At 42.9% G+C, this 12,927-nt stretch overlaps 1 protein-coding gene across 1 annotated transcript in view; it reads right to left on the reverse strand.

Annotated features, from left to right (window-relative positions):
• The window catches only part of OSBPL5 (oxysterol binding protein like 5), a 179,814-nt gene extending 168,722 nt beyond the window's left edge, over positions 1 to 11,092 (reverse strand). Inside the window, exon 1 of the mRNA XM_075163037.1 lies at positions 10,997 to 11,092. Coding sequence (XP_075019138.1) covers positions 10,997 to 11,011 — 15 coding nt within the window. The 5' untranslated portion in view covers positions 11,012 to 11,092. The remainder of the gene's footprint in view (positions 1 to 10,996) is intronic.
• Positions 11,093 to 12,927: the final 1,835 nt, after the last annotated feature.

Here is a 12,927-nt window from a genome sequence, read left to right on the forward strand (position 1 = left end):
TTAGGTCACAGTCTGATTGCTGTCCTGAATCTGCTTAGACCTGTCAAAACTCCTAATGAAGTCTAGTTCACATCTATTTAGTAGATTATAATAGCAGGTGTGTTTCCAGCCAAGCATTTTTAGGGGAATATTCCTCTGCAGAGCCTTTCAAGGGAAGAACCCCCTGACACCTCATCGCTCATGAGGGTCTGAACAGCCACTGCACAACTCTTTTGTGTTGCACCTGGCTCATCCTTGTGCATGCAAAACCAGTCAGCCTCTCTCCAGAGGGGTACCATTTCTCTCTCCACCCCAGAGATTTTGGGGATGTGATCCAGTTGACGCAGGCTGGGCCAAGGTCAGTATATGAGACTCTCCCTGAAGGCGCAAAAACCTGTCTCCACTCAGTTCAGCTCTGGCAGTGCTCAGATAAATCTTATTCTGCATCCAGTCATGGCCAGGCCAGAAATGCCTTTTCCAGAGGAAGTTGATGAACTTGGCAAGCTGCATCTTGCCGCACCATGAGGGGCAGAGGGAAGAGCAAATCCCTGCTGGCAGAGTAAGGAGCATCAAAGCAGAAAGCTGCAATGTACCCTGCCAGTGATTTTTTGATGGGGGACCCAAGGCCAAGTTGGACAGTCTTGCCTCTGCTTTCCACTGCAGGTTGGGCAGCCTGTCACACCTCCAGATTGGTAATATATTCTCAGCAATTGGCCCTTGATCAGACTTTCCCCCTCATTTTCTTTGGGCAATGCTCTAGCATCTGACCAGCAATGCTTCCTTTCCCAGCTGGAAACGGCTGCTAAGATATATAGAGTTACTCTTGAAGGTTTGCTATTTATGGTTAGGGAAATGAGGAGAAAAATACAGGGTTTTTACACATATTGTCAGATACAAAATGTCTTTTGTTTCTTATGGTGAGGCAACAGACAATCTATACTTAATGCTACATCATTTCCATTATGAAGCCCTATTTTATTATCCTGTAATTTTGTGCAAGAAATTTGGTTAAAGTTCCAAATTGCCTGATTTTCTGCTACAGGAAAATGGTAACTTCTCTGCAAGCACGATGTATTTACTTACAAGTCAAATGAAGCTTGAATGGCACTTGTCTTTGTAAATGATCAACGAACATCATTGATATCTGCCCATGGGGCTGGTTACCCGCTGGGTGGTGAACTTGGCTGGCTTTGGAGGCGCCCCACCAAATGGTGCCAGGCAAAATTCTGCCCCAAAGTCTGAGGTTGCTTTTTTCAAAGGTTTAGCTATTGCTCTTATTTTGAGTGTCTTCCAGAAAGGAAGCCTATCATCTCAGAGGTAACAGGTCAGACTGATCTTAAGGATGCCCTTAAGAGTTTCTTTTAAATGAAGAGGCCCTGCAAATGACTTATTAAATTGGCGTCCCTTTAGCAGATTTTTTTGCAGTAGAATTTTGGGATTTCAGTTTCCCACGTGGGGTTTTGCATTTCTGTTTTGTGCTCAAGAAGGAGACAGAGGTTAAAAAAAAAAGTAGTGAACTGAGGATTCACGAGCAGGATAAAGTAGCATCTTGTTTTTGAAGCAACGGAACCAAGCAGTTTTTAACGGGATTTGACTTCATCTCATATAATCGCCATAATCTACTATACAGTGATATTTTCTCAAAAAAAATGCAAGACATTTCATTTTAAAAAACTTTTTCTTAGTTTTTCCTGAATTTGTTTTACTCTTTCTTGTAGCCAAATAAATTCATTTCAATAAAACAGTTATATTTCAAGTCTCAGTTATTAAGAAATTCCAGTTTGAGGGAAAAAATAGTTTCATTTTTAGTTTCCATTTGTTAAAAAGACAGTTCTGCCCTAAGAAAGTTGCCAACCTATCTTATATTTGAATAGAGGGATTACTACATTACAAACACATTGCGTTTGTTTTGCGGGCCACATTGATGATGTCTCTGCGAATTTACTCTGTTGAAGACAAATGTAAGATATACAAAAGGACCCATGCTCCTTTCCTGGTTAGCTACCATAGCCACATCTGCATCCCCTTCTTTCTAAATACTGCAGACAAGTTGTCTTGCCAGCAAAAGTAATGAAGTCTAGAAACATCCTGTGCATTGATGCACTACCTCCTCATCTCCCCACAGACCCCTAATAGGAGTTGTATTTCCATATATCTCTCCTCCAGTGTATCCCCTTACTCCTTTCTATATCCACCAACCACCAGTGGCTCCAGGGGATCGTGAACACTTTGTGAGTCCAAGCACATTCGTGCTAATAAAGACATCCAACCGCCCCATCCATGCTACAGCCTTCCCCTCAGCGCAGACACTTGTCATAATTTGTTTGCCTTTGAGAGCTGTACCCCTCTGCTGAATTTTGCTGGAAAGTTAATACTACATGGACAACAGAATCACAGAATGGTTGAGGTTGGAAGAGACTTCTGGAGGTTATCCAGAGCCCCAGTCTGTACCCTGCCATGGTCCTACAAGCAGCTGGAGGGTCCCTGCAGCCATGGACAAAGAGAGCTCCACACCACCTACCTCATTCTGTGTGAAACTTAACTCCAAATAAATTTTCCAATTCATGAACCCATTGGCTGGTTTGTGCTGTCTTTTTTGGGAAACCTTTTGGGGCTTTTCCTTTTGCATAAGGATTGCATAAGCCTCAACTTCTTAGGAAACTGGGCTAAAAAAAATTTCAAAGCATATTAAGTTTCATATCTAAGATTAGAGTCTGCAGGCAGGGAAATGTAAACCAAATGTGTGCTATAACGGAAACAGCAGGTTCTTCAGCAGTGTAACTGAACCCAACTGGCTCCTTGCGAGCTCATGAGAATCAGTTTCACACCTAGACTTCAAACCTCTGATGGGCTCTCTAGGATGCAGGAATGAACAAATCTTAGATTTAGCATCAGAAGAGACATTCCCTTAACACAGCAGAAAAGTTGAAGGACTCGCTTTGATTTATAGGCACCAACTGTCACACCCTACAATAATTAATTTCATTAACAGGGCTGAGATCAGTGTCTCCTTACCAAAAAAGTGGCAGGAAAACCCTGAAGTGAAACAGCAGAAAATGCTCTCATTATGCATCTGCAACACCTAGACTGAAAAATATTTTGCTACCACGCTGGCAGGACTGCTAATGTCACAAGAGCAGCTGAACCACTTCGCTACGCTAGCAAAATGAGCTTTCTTACAAGACAAGCAAAGGCAATGTACTGTGAAGTTGCGTGTGAGGACCTGTGCTTTTAAGGATAAGGAACATACTGCACGGCAGCCAGCTGACCTACATTTACAGCTGAAGACGTAAAGCTGACCCACAGGGAGTTCTGTCTAACCTACAAACACAGAAGGAGTGCAAGTCAAACGGACCATGTCTTTTAAAATGATAAACCGAGCAGGAGCAAAAGCATGGGGACAGGCTTTTCCTGCTGCCATACGTAAGAAGCAAACCAGTTCAATAAAGCACGATGAGCCACTGCTGGCAGGGAAATACGTATCAGAGTAACTCCTACCTCCTCAATATGCCGTGCTGCAGGGAGGAAAGCACACTCTTGGTATGTGGAGGCAAACCAAGTGAGCAGTAAGTGAGATGGCAGCATGGGCTGAGCTGGACAAACCACGTCCTGGGGCCCTGGTGCAGGCAGTAAGGCTGCAGCAAAGCCAGTGCTGCTGTGCCTTCACTGCCACCAAGCCCGTGGCATCAAAGCTCACACAAGTAGCGACACCCAGCCGCAAACACAGCTCACCATGCAAGCATGGATAACCTTCAAAAAAACAAGGGGATAAACAGTGATTTGTAGGTTGCTAGGCCATAAAGAGAGGAGAGGAGAAGACAGAGGCAAAACCTTCCCCAGGCGCAGTGGTGGTAATTGCATCAGCGTAAGGAAAGAATCACACACACTTGGGAGCAGATTTTTAACCCCCACTGAACAAAGTAGCTCTGTTGAGATCCGTGCAGTGCTGCTTCACACTGTATGAGGATCTCCCTGTCGGCATAAATTAGCCTTTAGAAAAACAGGCTCCCAGTTAATTTGCTGAATCCTGCCCCAAATACATTGACTTTTCTTGAACAGAGCCTTCCCTGTCCCTCTGTGGAGCTGCATGGTCATATGACAGCTAAAGAGCACATGAGCTCTTTTTCCATTGCTACAGTGGAAAAGGAAAGATGTAAAAGAAAAATTGAAAGTTACTACAAAACAAAAATGCATATCCTAAACCCACCTATTAAAGACAATTTATTAAGCCACCTTGCCTATAGTTAAATTACATCACACCAACATTTCATCCCTGGCAAACATGAGTGACAGCTCTATACTTCGGAATTTTATGAGACAAAATCAGAGCAAGGAAAAACTGCTGGGCTCAGTAAATGTATGCAAATAACCACAGTAAGAAATGATCATTAATAAAGCCTGGATAGAAAGACATCTCCAGATTACTCAGTTAGTAAGGAAGCGTTACTTCCCTTTTCATTTTATTTTTCAGAAATCTAACCATCTTTTTTCAAAACTTCACACAGTCAAGACAAGACTTTTCCTGGGACCAGCTGGTGCATTTCTGCAGTGTTTGGGGAAAGCCTGAAATGCAGCCGTTGCATCAATGCAAATGCCTTATGCGGATGCAATAACCGCTCAGAAGCCAGTGCAGCTTAACTGCAGTATGCAGCAGGACTAACCGCCGAGACACAGCCATGTGGCCTACCTGCAGCTTAGGGCTTGTGTTGGTGCAAGTTGCTGCAGTGGGTGTCTATATATATCACAGACTTGACTGGGACAAGTTTGTTACCTTTGCTCTCAAGCAGAAATCCCCATCCATATAGAGTCTTCATGGCATTTCTGTGACACTCTGATGAAAAGTGTGATGCCCATATATTGGAGCTGACATATGACATAAACTTGAAAACAAATCAATCATGTTTTCATGTATCATATCTTTGTCCTTCCACCCACACAGAGCCTTGTACCACAAAAGGGAGGTAAAAGGTTGACTAAATGTTTCCTTTTTTATATTAAATTTTGATGTCCACCATATTAAATACGGGCAAGAGGAATGAGGTTTGGTTTGCAGTCCAGGCAAGAACATTTAATATAAAAACCTAATCTGCTGAGGAAATTCCTGTTTCTGGCATGGACTGTGGGAGAAGGAAAAATAATTCAAGTGCTCACTGTTTCTTTCCTGAGACGGGTGCACTTTTCCCCCATGCTTAGTTTTGAACATAATCATCTATATTACAAAGGTTGAGGCATTTACCCATTACTGTCCCTGACAATCTTATCAGTTCAGCAAGTCACTTCCAAATTTTACTCCTCACAGATAACATTTCAACAAGTTCACGATCAGCAATGCTTTGTGGCACTTTTTACTTCGTTCAAGGAAGATGAACTAGAAAAACATTCCAAAGGTGATTACAGGATTCAACAGTATAAGTCCCTGTCTAAACCACATTTAAAAGTTAGAAAGTCAGTGGCTTTAAAGTTACTTTTGACAACTTTAAACATCTTACCCTGGTGTTATGCTACAGCAATTTACAAGAACCTGATGAGATGACAGATCATTCCACATAGCCCGAGAGAGCCTGTCAGACATCATTTTTGTTAGCTGCCATCTCCTCTGAGAACAGAGGAGGTGACCAGCATATATTCCACGTGGCAAATTACATATTTCCTAAAATCTGTACTGGTCATCTGGATTTATGAAACATTGCAGAACGCTCTAAAGGGAAACCAAAATAACAAGTATATAATCCCTCTTAGGCTAGCCTGAAAATCATAGGCATGTAACATCAGATAGAACATTTTCCTCAAAAATCCTTCCTAAAAAGTCAACTGAAAGGAGAAATCAAGTATATTGGGGAAGAATTTTATATATTAGCCCTAGAGTATCGGCTGAAAGTTCACAACACTCCTTGTTTTCACAGTATTTTAAGTGCCTTACATTCGAGTTCCATGAAGCAGTAACTTAAATGATTACACAATCTTTTAAAGGCTTTTCCCCCCCAATTTAGTTACATATGTGGAGAATGTTTTTTTTCAACTTTGTGCCTTGTACTAACGCTCCATGTGAGAGCTTATTTTAGCCTAGATTCCCACAAATTGCCACATTTTAATGATTTCTTCATCAAAGGAGCAATGCCCATCTGGACACACTTAGCCAGCCACATTTCACCACACATACGAAATGATGCATGGTACAGAAATGCACCATCTGCCTTGGGTTTTAAGCTATCATGTTGTACACATCATTTGCAAAAGGCTAAGGGAACACAAATCTTTGCTTATATGGAGCAATGGGTGAGTCTGTGCAGTTTGGCCATTTGCTACTGTCAGACCAGAAGTTCACACTACTCTGGGGTGCTGACAGTGTTGCAGCAGGTTATGAGTGGTCGTAGGTTGCTATCTTGCTGATGAAGCTTTCCCAAAGCAAGACCAATAGGTTTTCCCCCCTCTCCTTCTCCCTGCTTCCCTCCTGCCTCTCCTTGCCCCTGGAAGGTCACACGAAAACTGTGAGGGAGGAAACCTCTTGTGTTCGGGGAAACAGAAGCGTACATACACGCATGCTCTGTAAACACATAAGATTACATTAAAGATATGAGTCATGTATAATCAGTATCATTTTCTGGTAGAAACACCCCAGGAAGGTCCCCAACACTGGCTGCCCACTCAGATCAAAGTGGCTACAAGAGCTACACTGTAAGGGAGGACACGAGCTGTGCTGGAGAGATCCTATCACCCATCCGTCTGTTGTGACAGGGGGTGTAGAAAACAGGGAGACTAGTTGTTGCCTAGCTCCTGTTTTCTCCCCGACAGCAATGCTCTGAAGATAATAATAAGCAAACTTCAGCAAGTTTGCTTTCCAAGATGGTATTTCCATGGAGATATTCCTGAATGTCTCCAGCTGGTGTCCTGGCTATGGATTTCAGTTTTGTTTCTAAAAGGTATGATAAATACTGTGATTAAAAGCAAATAGGTTGTCTTTATTCCGAGGTGTGCGGGGTGGGGGGTAGGGGGGAAGGGTTGGGTTGGGGTTGTTTTTTGTGATGCATATTTCTCACACACAAAGAAATCCTAATTTTGCTTTGCTTTGCTTTCTAAATAAAGCCCCCTTCTCTGGTTTGCTTTTATCTGTCCCTGCATGCCAGGCATCCTGGAATCCGGATTGTGCACCATGGAAAAACCATCCTCACACATTCTGTGAAAGAATGAAATTTGCTGGTGGGGAAAAACCCTTCCTGGTTTGACCCAGTTTGATTTGGAATGTGAGGAAGTTGCTGGCCCTGCTGCTGAGGTGCGTGCGACATGCACCAAGCCTTCAGACTGGAAGACTCTGAGCTACCTAAGGTACCTTCTCCTGGTAGTGTCCATTTCCTTACTCAAGACAATCTTCTGCTCAGAAAGCCCAGATTAAACGTTATGTATTGCCTGAAAATAAGTGCCTTACTGTTGCAGAAGCTGCAAACCATGTAATCAAAGGATGCCATATGGGCCATTTATTAACAATAAAAAATGAATGCACCATTTGTCAGGCTGTAATTAAAACTAAAGAACAATATTCCACTTTTCATTCCCATTATTGATCTGGCTATTTGTATCACAGAGCATAAACAGTTTCTTGCCTTATTACTCCTAGCATGAGTTCACAGCACATCAGGTTTACGAATGGATATTGGTAGTAAATATTTCATATTATGGCTCAATAATATGCTGATATATATGTAAGCACATTGCCTACCAGCTTCCTACTTACATACATGTTAATAGGATTGTGTTTATATACATATACAGAAATACAAATTCACATCCAAACTAACACAAAACCAACCAAGATAAAAATAAAATCACTGCAGTCAGTTTACATGTCATTCTGAATTTCAAGTGCTTTAAAATACTACTGTAATTTGTAAGTCCACATTCTAAACTAACATATTGTAAAAGCATTGCACAGAAGCTATTTTAAACCGCCAAAATAAAAATCTATGTATTTGCACTTTCTTCACTCACATCTTAATTTAAAAACAAAACATTTCCAAATAAATGCTTTTTTAAAAGTCTGAGAATCATAGTTTTCTCTCAGATCCATTTCTACAGAATTGCCAAATATAACCATTAACAAAGATCACAAGCTTTATGATATTCTTAGTTGCCTCCTCTTCTGAGATTTTTCCACTTTTCTCCATTTTCCCCCCTCAAGCAAAAGGGCTAGAAATGCCCTTATCTTTTATCTACTCCAAGAAAAATAAGAGATCAGGATCCCGGCACATTTACAAGGCTGAGTGAGGCAACTGGGGTGCAGAGCACCACACCAGATGACTGACAGCAGAACAGCAAAAATCTGCCACGCTGTTTCGAGGCTGGCTGCAGTCGTGGCCCCACACTCCTCTCTGTGGGGCAGGCCAAGAAAGGGCGATGTATCTGATGTGACCTCCTCCCCTGCCCTGCCACAGGGCCCCAAGCCACCCTCGCTTCCCAGGGACTGCTCACAAAAGCCACCGGCGCAGCACAGGCACAAGAAACGCTCCTTGGGTATCCATTCCACTGGTGCCCGAAGTCAGGCCACCTCTACCTTTGGCTTGACAGTGGCAGAAGTCACAGCATTTTAACTGTTGTGGCACCTGGAGTTATTGCAAATGCTCAAAAAATAAATGAGCTGCCTGTATTTAGCTTTTGCACGATTGCTGTCTTGCAGAAACACACCAGCAGCATACCAGTAACAGGTATCAAAGAGCCCTTTGGAGACTCAAGAGGACCACGCATTCTCCCCCAAGTTAAGTTGCATCCTGCTTAGTGGTAAAGCTCTGTTTCTACCACAGGTTGCTTTCAAATGCTTGTCATTTAAACCTAAAACAAGCAGAATTCACATCTTCATACACAGTTTCCTCCCCTTTTCCTTCCTTTTTAGTATTACAACAGCCACAGCTTACAACTTTATAGATGCATGTCTGACATTAATACAAACAACTTTTCCAGGAGGGTGAACAGGTACTGAGCTGGTATGTCAACACTATGTTTTCCACATGTATTAAACTTAAATCTTAACCTGAAAGAACTGAAATTCCACAACAAAATCAAAGAAAATCACAAACACATCTATATAACTAGATAATTCTGTTCTGCAGATCCTGCCTGACCTTACATATAATGGCAGTGTCTGTGATTTCTAGAAGGGACGTTTGAAATCCAATGAGTATGAATGTCAGCTTCCCACGGCTCCCTTAGAAGCCTCAGCCAGCAAGAACAGGAGCAGGAGTAGTGCAGAAACACAGGAGCAAGCAAAAAAAGTAGTTTCGACTATTTACAGGGCCAACAAAATGAATGTTTAAAAGACACAGCACCAAAGTTTGTGAATGCTACCTGGCACAACTGCACCGAAGTCATACTAAAATACATTTGCCGCAACATTTCTCATTAAGATAAGGTCCTATTTCACTCTCATAACCACAGCCGATAACAGAGCTACAGGACTTCCTATACTGCCATTCCACTTGTCACGGGAGCCAGTTCGACAAGGTTATTTCCTCCTGCAGCTGAAATACAGCTAGGAATTGCACAAAGTGAGGCCTCCCCTCCTCTCCACTTGGACATAATAGGGAAAATCTTCCTGTAGACAGGACTACAACTTTGCAACTACAGCTGCAAATCAAAGTGCATGTTTCTCCCCCACCTGCAAAACTTGGCCCTCTTACTCTGACCTCTTCCCATAGTTCTCAAAACATAACACCACAGCTTGGAAAGGCAGCTGTGGTGCAGGTGATTTAATTTAAGAGGCTATAACCAGCACCATGCCATCTATTTCTGGCACTTAAGGAACATGTTGCATCCCAGGCCAGTATGGTACTGCAAAGCTGGTCCAGCCAAGGCAAATCATGAAGCTGCTCAAGCCCTCAGGAAGAAGAACAAAGAAAAGCATTGTTGCCATCAACACAGTTATGCTAAGCACAGCCCAAGAGACGGAAAGTTCTAGCTCAGGAAGCGTTTGGGGACTGCATATAGCTTTACCCATCTTTAATTTAATACTTTGTCTTAGCCCTGAGGATGCTGTATTGTCCCTGCGCTATGCTCAGTGGGGATCTGTTTGCAGAAAACACTGCCACGCCACTTCCTCTCCCACCTCTCCTAACAAAAAACGATGAAATATTAGAGAGAGGTATTTTGAAAAAGTATGGTGATAAAAGGTTGTTTCCCAAAGCTGCCAAAAAGTCACAGTTTCCAACTCTACTCTGGCTATTGGGGCACTGCAGGTTGTTAGAGTGAAACTTAAAATATTTGGTATCACTTCTGAAGCAGCAGGTATGCTGTGCTCTCAGGATTAGCTGCATCTTTGAATATTATAGGGCTGCTGCAGTCTAAAAAGCTGCATTCTTTCAATCTGTTCTAGTGCTGCGAGTCAACCATCAATTCCTTAGGTAGCAATAGTTTTGAAGGCTCTTCCAGAAATGTTCATCTGGAGAACTGCTTGCAACTGATGTAGGTGCAATGCAGTATCCTGCCACTTTGAGCACCACACACTTTGGGGGCTACATTAAAAACGTTCTCTTCCTTAGCTCTGCCCTATTTTTGCTCTGTTGCAAAGCACAACTTGCAAAACAACCCATAGCATCAAACTTCACAGAAGTTACCCTTAAAAAAGGAAGGGCAAGATTAATCAGCAATTTTTAGGAGACTTGAGCAAATATTAGCAAGCAGCTCTGGTATTTTGAGTTTCCAGCAGCAAAAGAATAAAGCCGAAGAAAACACTTTAAGATCAACATCTTGCAGCTGTATTTTGTTCTCTCATGGCAAAAAGCTTAAATCAATGTCTTGCAGCACAGGAAATAATCAGAGGAGGAGACAAATGCAGTGTTTCAACTTAGATCATTGCAACAGTTAATTGAGCATTTTGTGACGGCAAGCAATTTACCAAATACATTTTCACATAATTAAGCAGCAAACAAGACGCAGTCCACAGGAGCTGCACATTTAATTGTGTCAGCAATTCTATTATAAAGCACTTTATGCATATATACGTGTGTATACGGACCTATCTTTATATACTTACCGTGCAGCAAGGCATGGGTGTTACGTTGGTCTCAAAATAATCGCTTTACAGCCTCAGGCAGAGCAACCTTCCTCTCACTCTCATCTCGGGCAAGTCAGTGTTTCTGGAAGGTGGCCAGGCAAGATCAGATTCATCAGCCAATAAAATTGTCTAAAGCTGCCGTTCCACAGGAGACCGTTCCTCCGGCTGCAGACTCAGGAGCAGCCAATAAAGAAGAAAATCAGCATCCGAGTGCAGGCGAGCATTTTGCCCCATACTAAGGGTCTGCTCTCCAAAAATACAGCTTCCCCCTGCCTGTGCTGCTGTACACAGTCATCTTACGTGAAAAACAACTTGCACTTGACTTGCTCGGCTAAAATAGATGCACAGCTATTCCTAACACTCACAAGGGTAAAGAAATCAGTCAAGCAGGTGCCTCATGTGCTGGGAAGCAATATAGCGACATCCGGAGCCGTGAATTCACGCTGCTGGCGGGGGTACCACATCAGACCGAGCTGTGGAGGGAGCGGTGGGAATTACTGCTCAAACCACCTAGCATTCACTTGAGGACAGAGACGTTGTTCGTGGTGGGCAGTGTGGAGACCATTGAAATCTTACCTCTATTTTATCTTCCAGAGCTGGACCTGCTGCAGTGGCTGTGTGAAGCCGTCCTGTCCTTGGACCCACGTGTTCGTCCTGGACTTCATTGCCGTTCGGAAGAGCCCTTGATTTCACCCTGCCAGTCCTACGGTAGCAGCAAAATAGCCCAGCGTGCAACAAAACTTCACAGATGTGGCAGTCGGAGCTGGCTGACATCCGGGGACATGTGGGAAACCTTACGTCTTGCCTTTACTAGGAAAAACAAAAAAAGTCAGTCCTGGCATGTGTTAGCTAACCTACAGTAAATCCTAAAGATGACAAGGCATTTGTTGCAGTTATGCATGTTAGCAGGTCAGGAAAGGCCTTAGGAGGTTTTTACTTCTAAATTAACACTAGGAGGAAGACCAGGCCTATACGTCACCAGTCTGAAAATGTGTATTTTGGCAGTAGATGACCCATTTTGCTATGAAATCCTAATAGAGGAAAAGCACAGGTGGTCTCTGCGCACTGTTTTGCTCCCTTGCTGGCATTTACCTCTCCTAACTTCTTTGAGGTAAAAATTATTTGGACTTGTTTCCACAGAAGTTTTGCACCAAGGTGCTTCATCTGCAAAGCTGACTCGCCACCCGATCTAAGGGCAGTCCAGGCCATGGCCCATGTTTCCAGCAACATTTATTTCAGTTTCCTGACACAAGTGAAAAGCAAATACCATCCGATCTTCACCAGTAACATCACATACCCTCACCTACATGTATTAGAGGACAAAGTTGTCTGTAGCGCAGACAACCCCTTGGAAAGTTAAGACTTTGCAGAAAGCTACACTGCGTCTTGAAATGGGAGGTGTTTCTTAATGAAAAAACAAATGGTAAGGAAAAAAGGGATATATTAGCATAGGGTCAGAAGACTGTCATTAACAATAACCACTTTTCCCTTTCATGTGCCATTGCCTTTAATCTCCTGTTTTGATATGGATGTATTTTTACTTATTTATGCGAGACAGTGCTACCTCTGCTCTCTTTACATGCAGATACTAGAGCCCTTTGGGGGACCACAAGCCAAAGGTGTCACCCCCAGAGCTCTGAAGGCCGTGTTACGCTGGAGCTGGAGAAGAGGCTCCTAAAGAGCCTCAGTATGCTAAAATCAGGCAGCACAGAGGCACAGCCTAACTGAATTCAACAGCCTGGACTTTGTAGTCTGATCTTGGAAAGCTGCATGTGCAAGCATTTATGATCTGGATTTTCCTTTGATGTAAATTGGCATAGACCCACGCCAATTCACACAGGCTTTTCTTCCAGCTGGGAATCTTCTGCTATCTTTGGAAAACGTGGGATTTCATTTGAAGCCACTGTACA

The sequence above is a fragment of the Calonectris borealis genome, chromosome 14 (genome assembly GCF_964195595.1).
Source record: "Calonectris borealis chromosome 14, bCalBor7.hap1.2, whole genome shotgun sequence".
Classification (NCBI taxonomy): domain Eukaryota; kingdom Metazoa; phylum Chordata; class Aves; order Procellariiformes; family Procellariidae; genus Calonectris; species Calonectris borealis.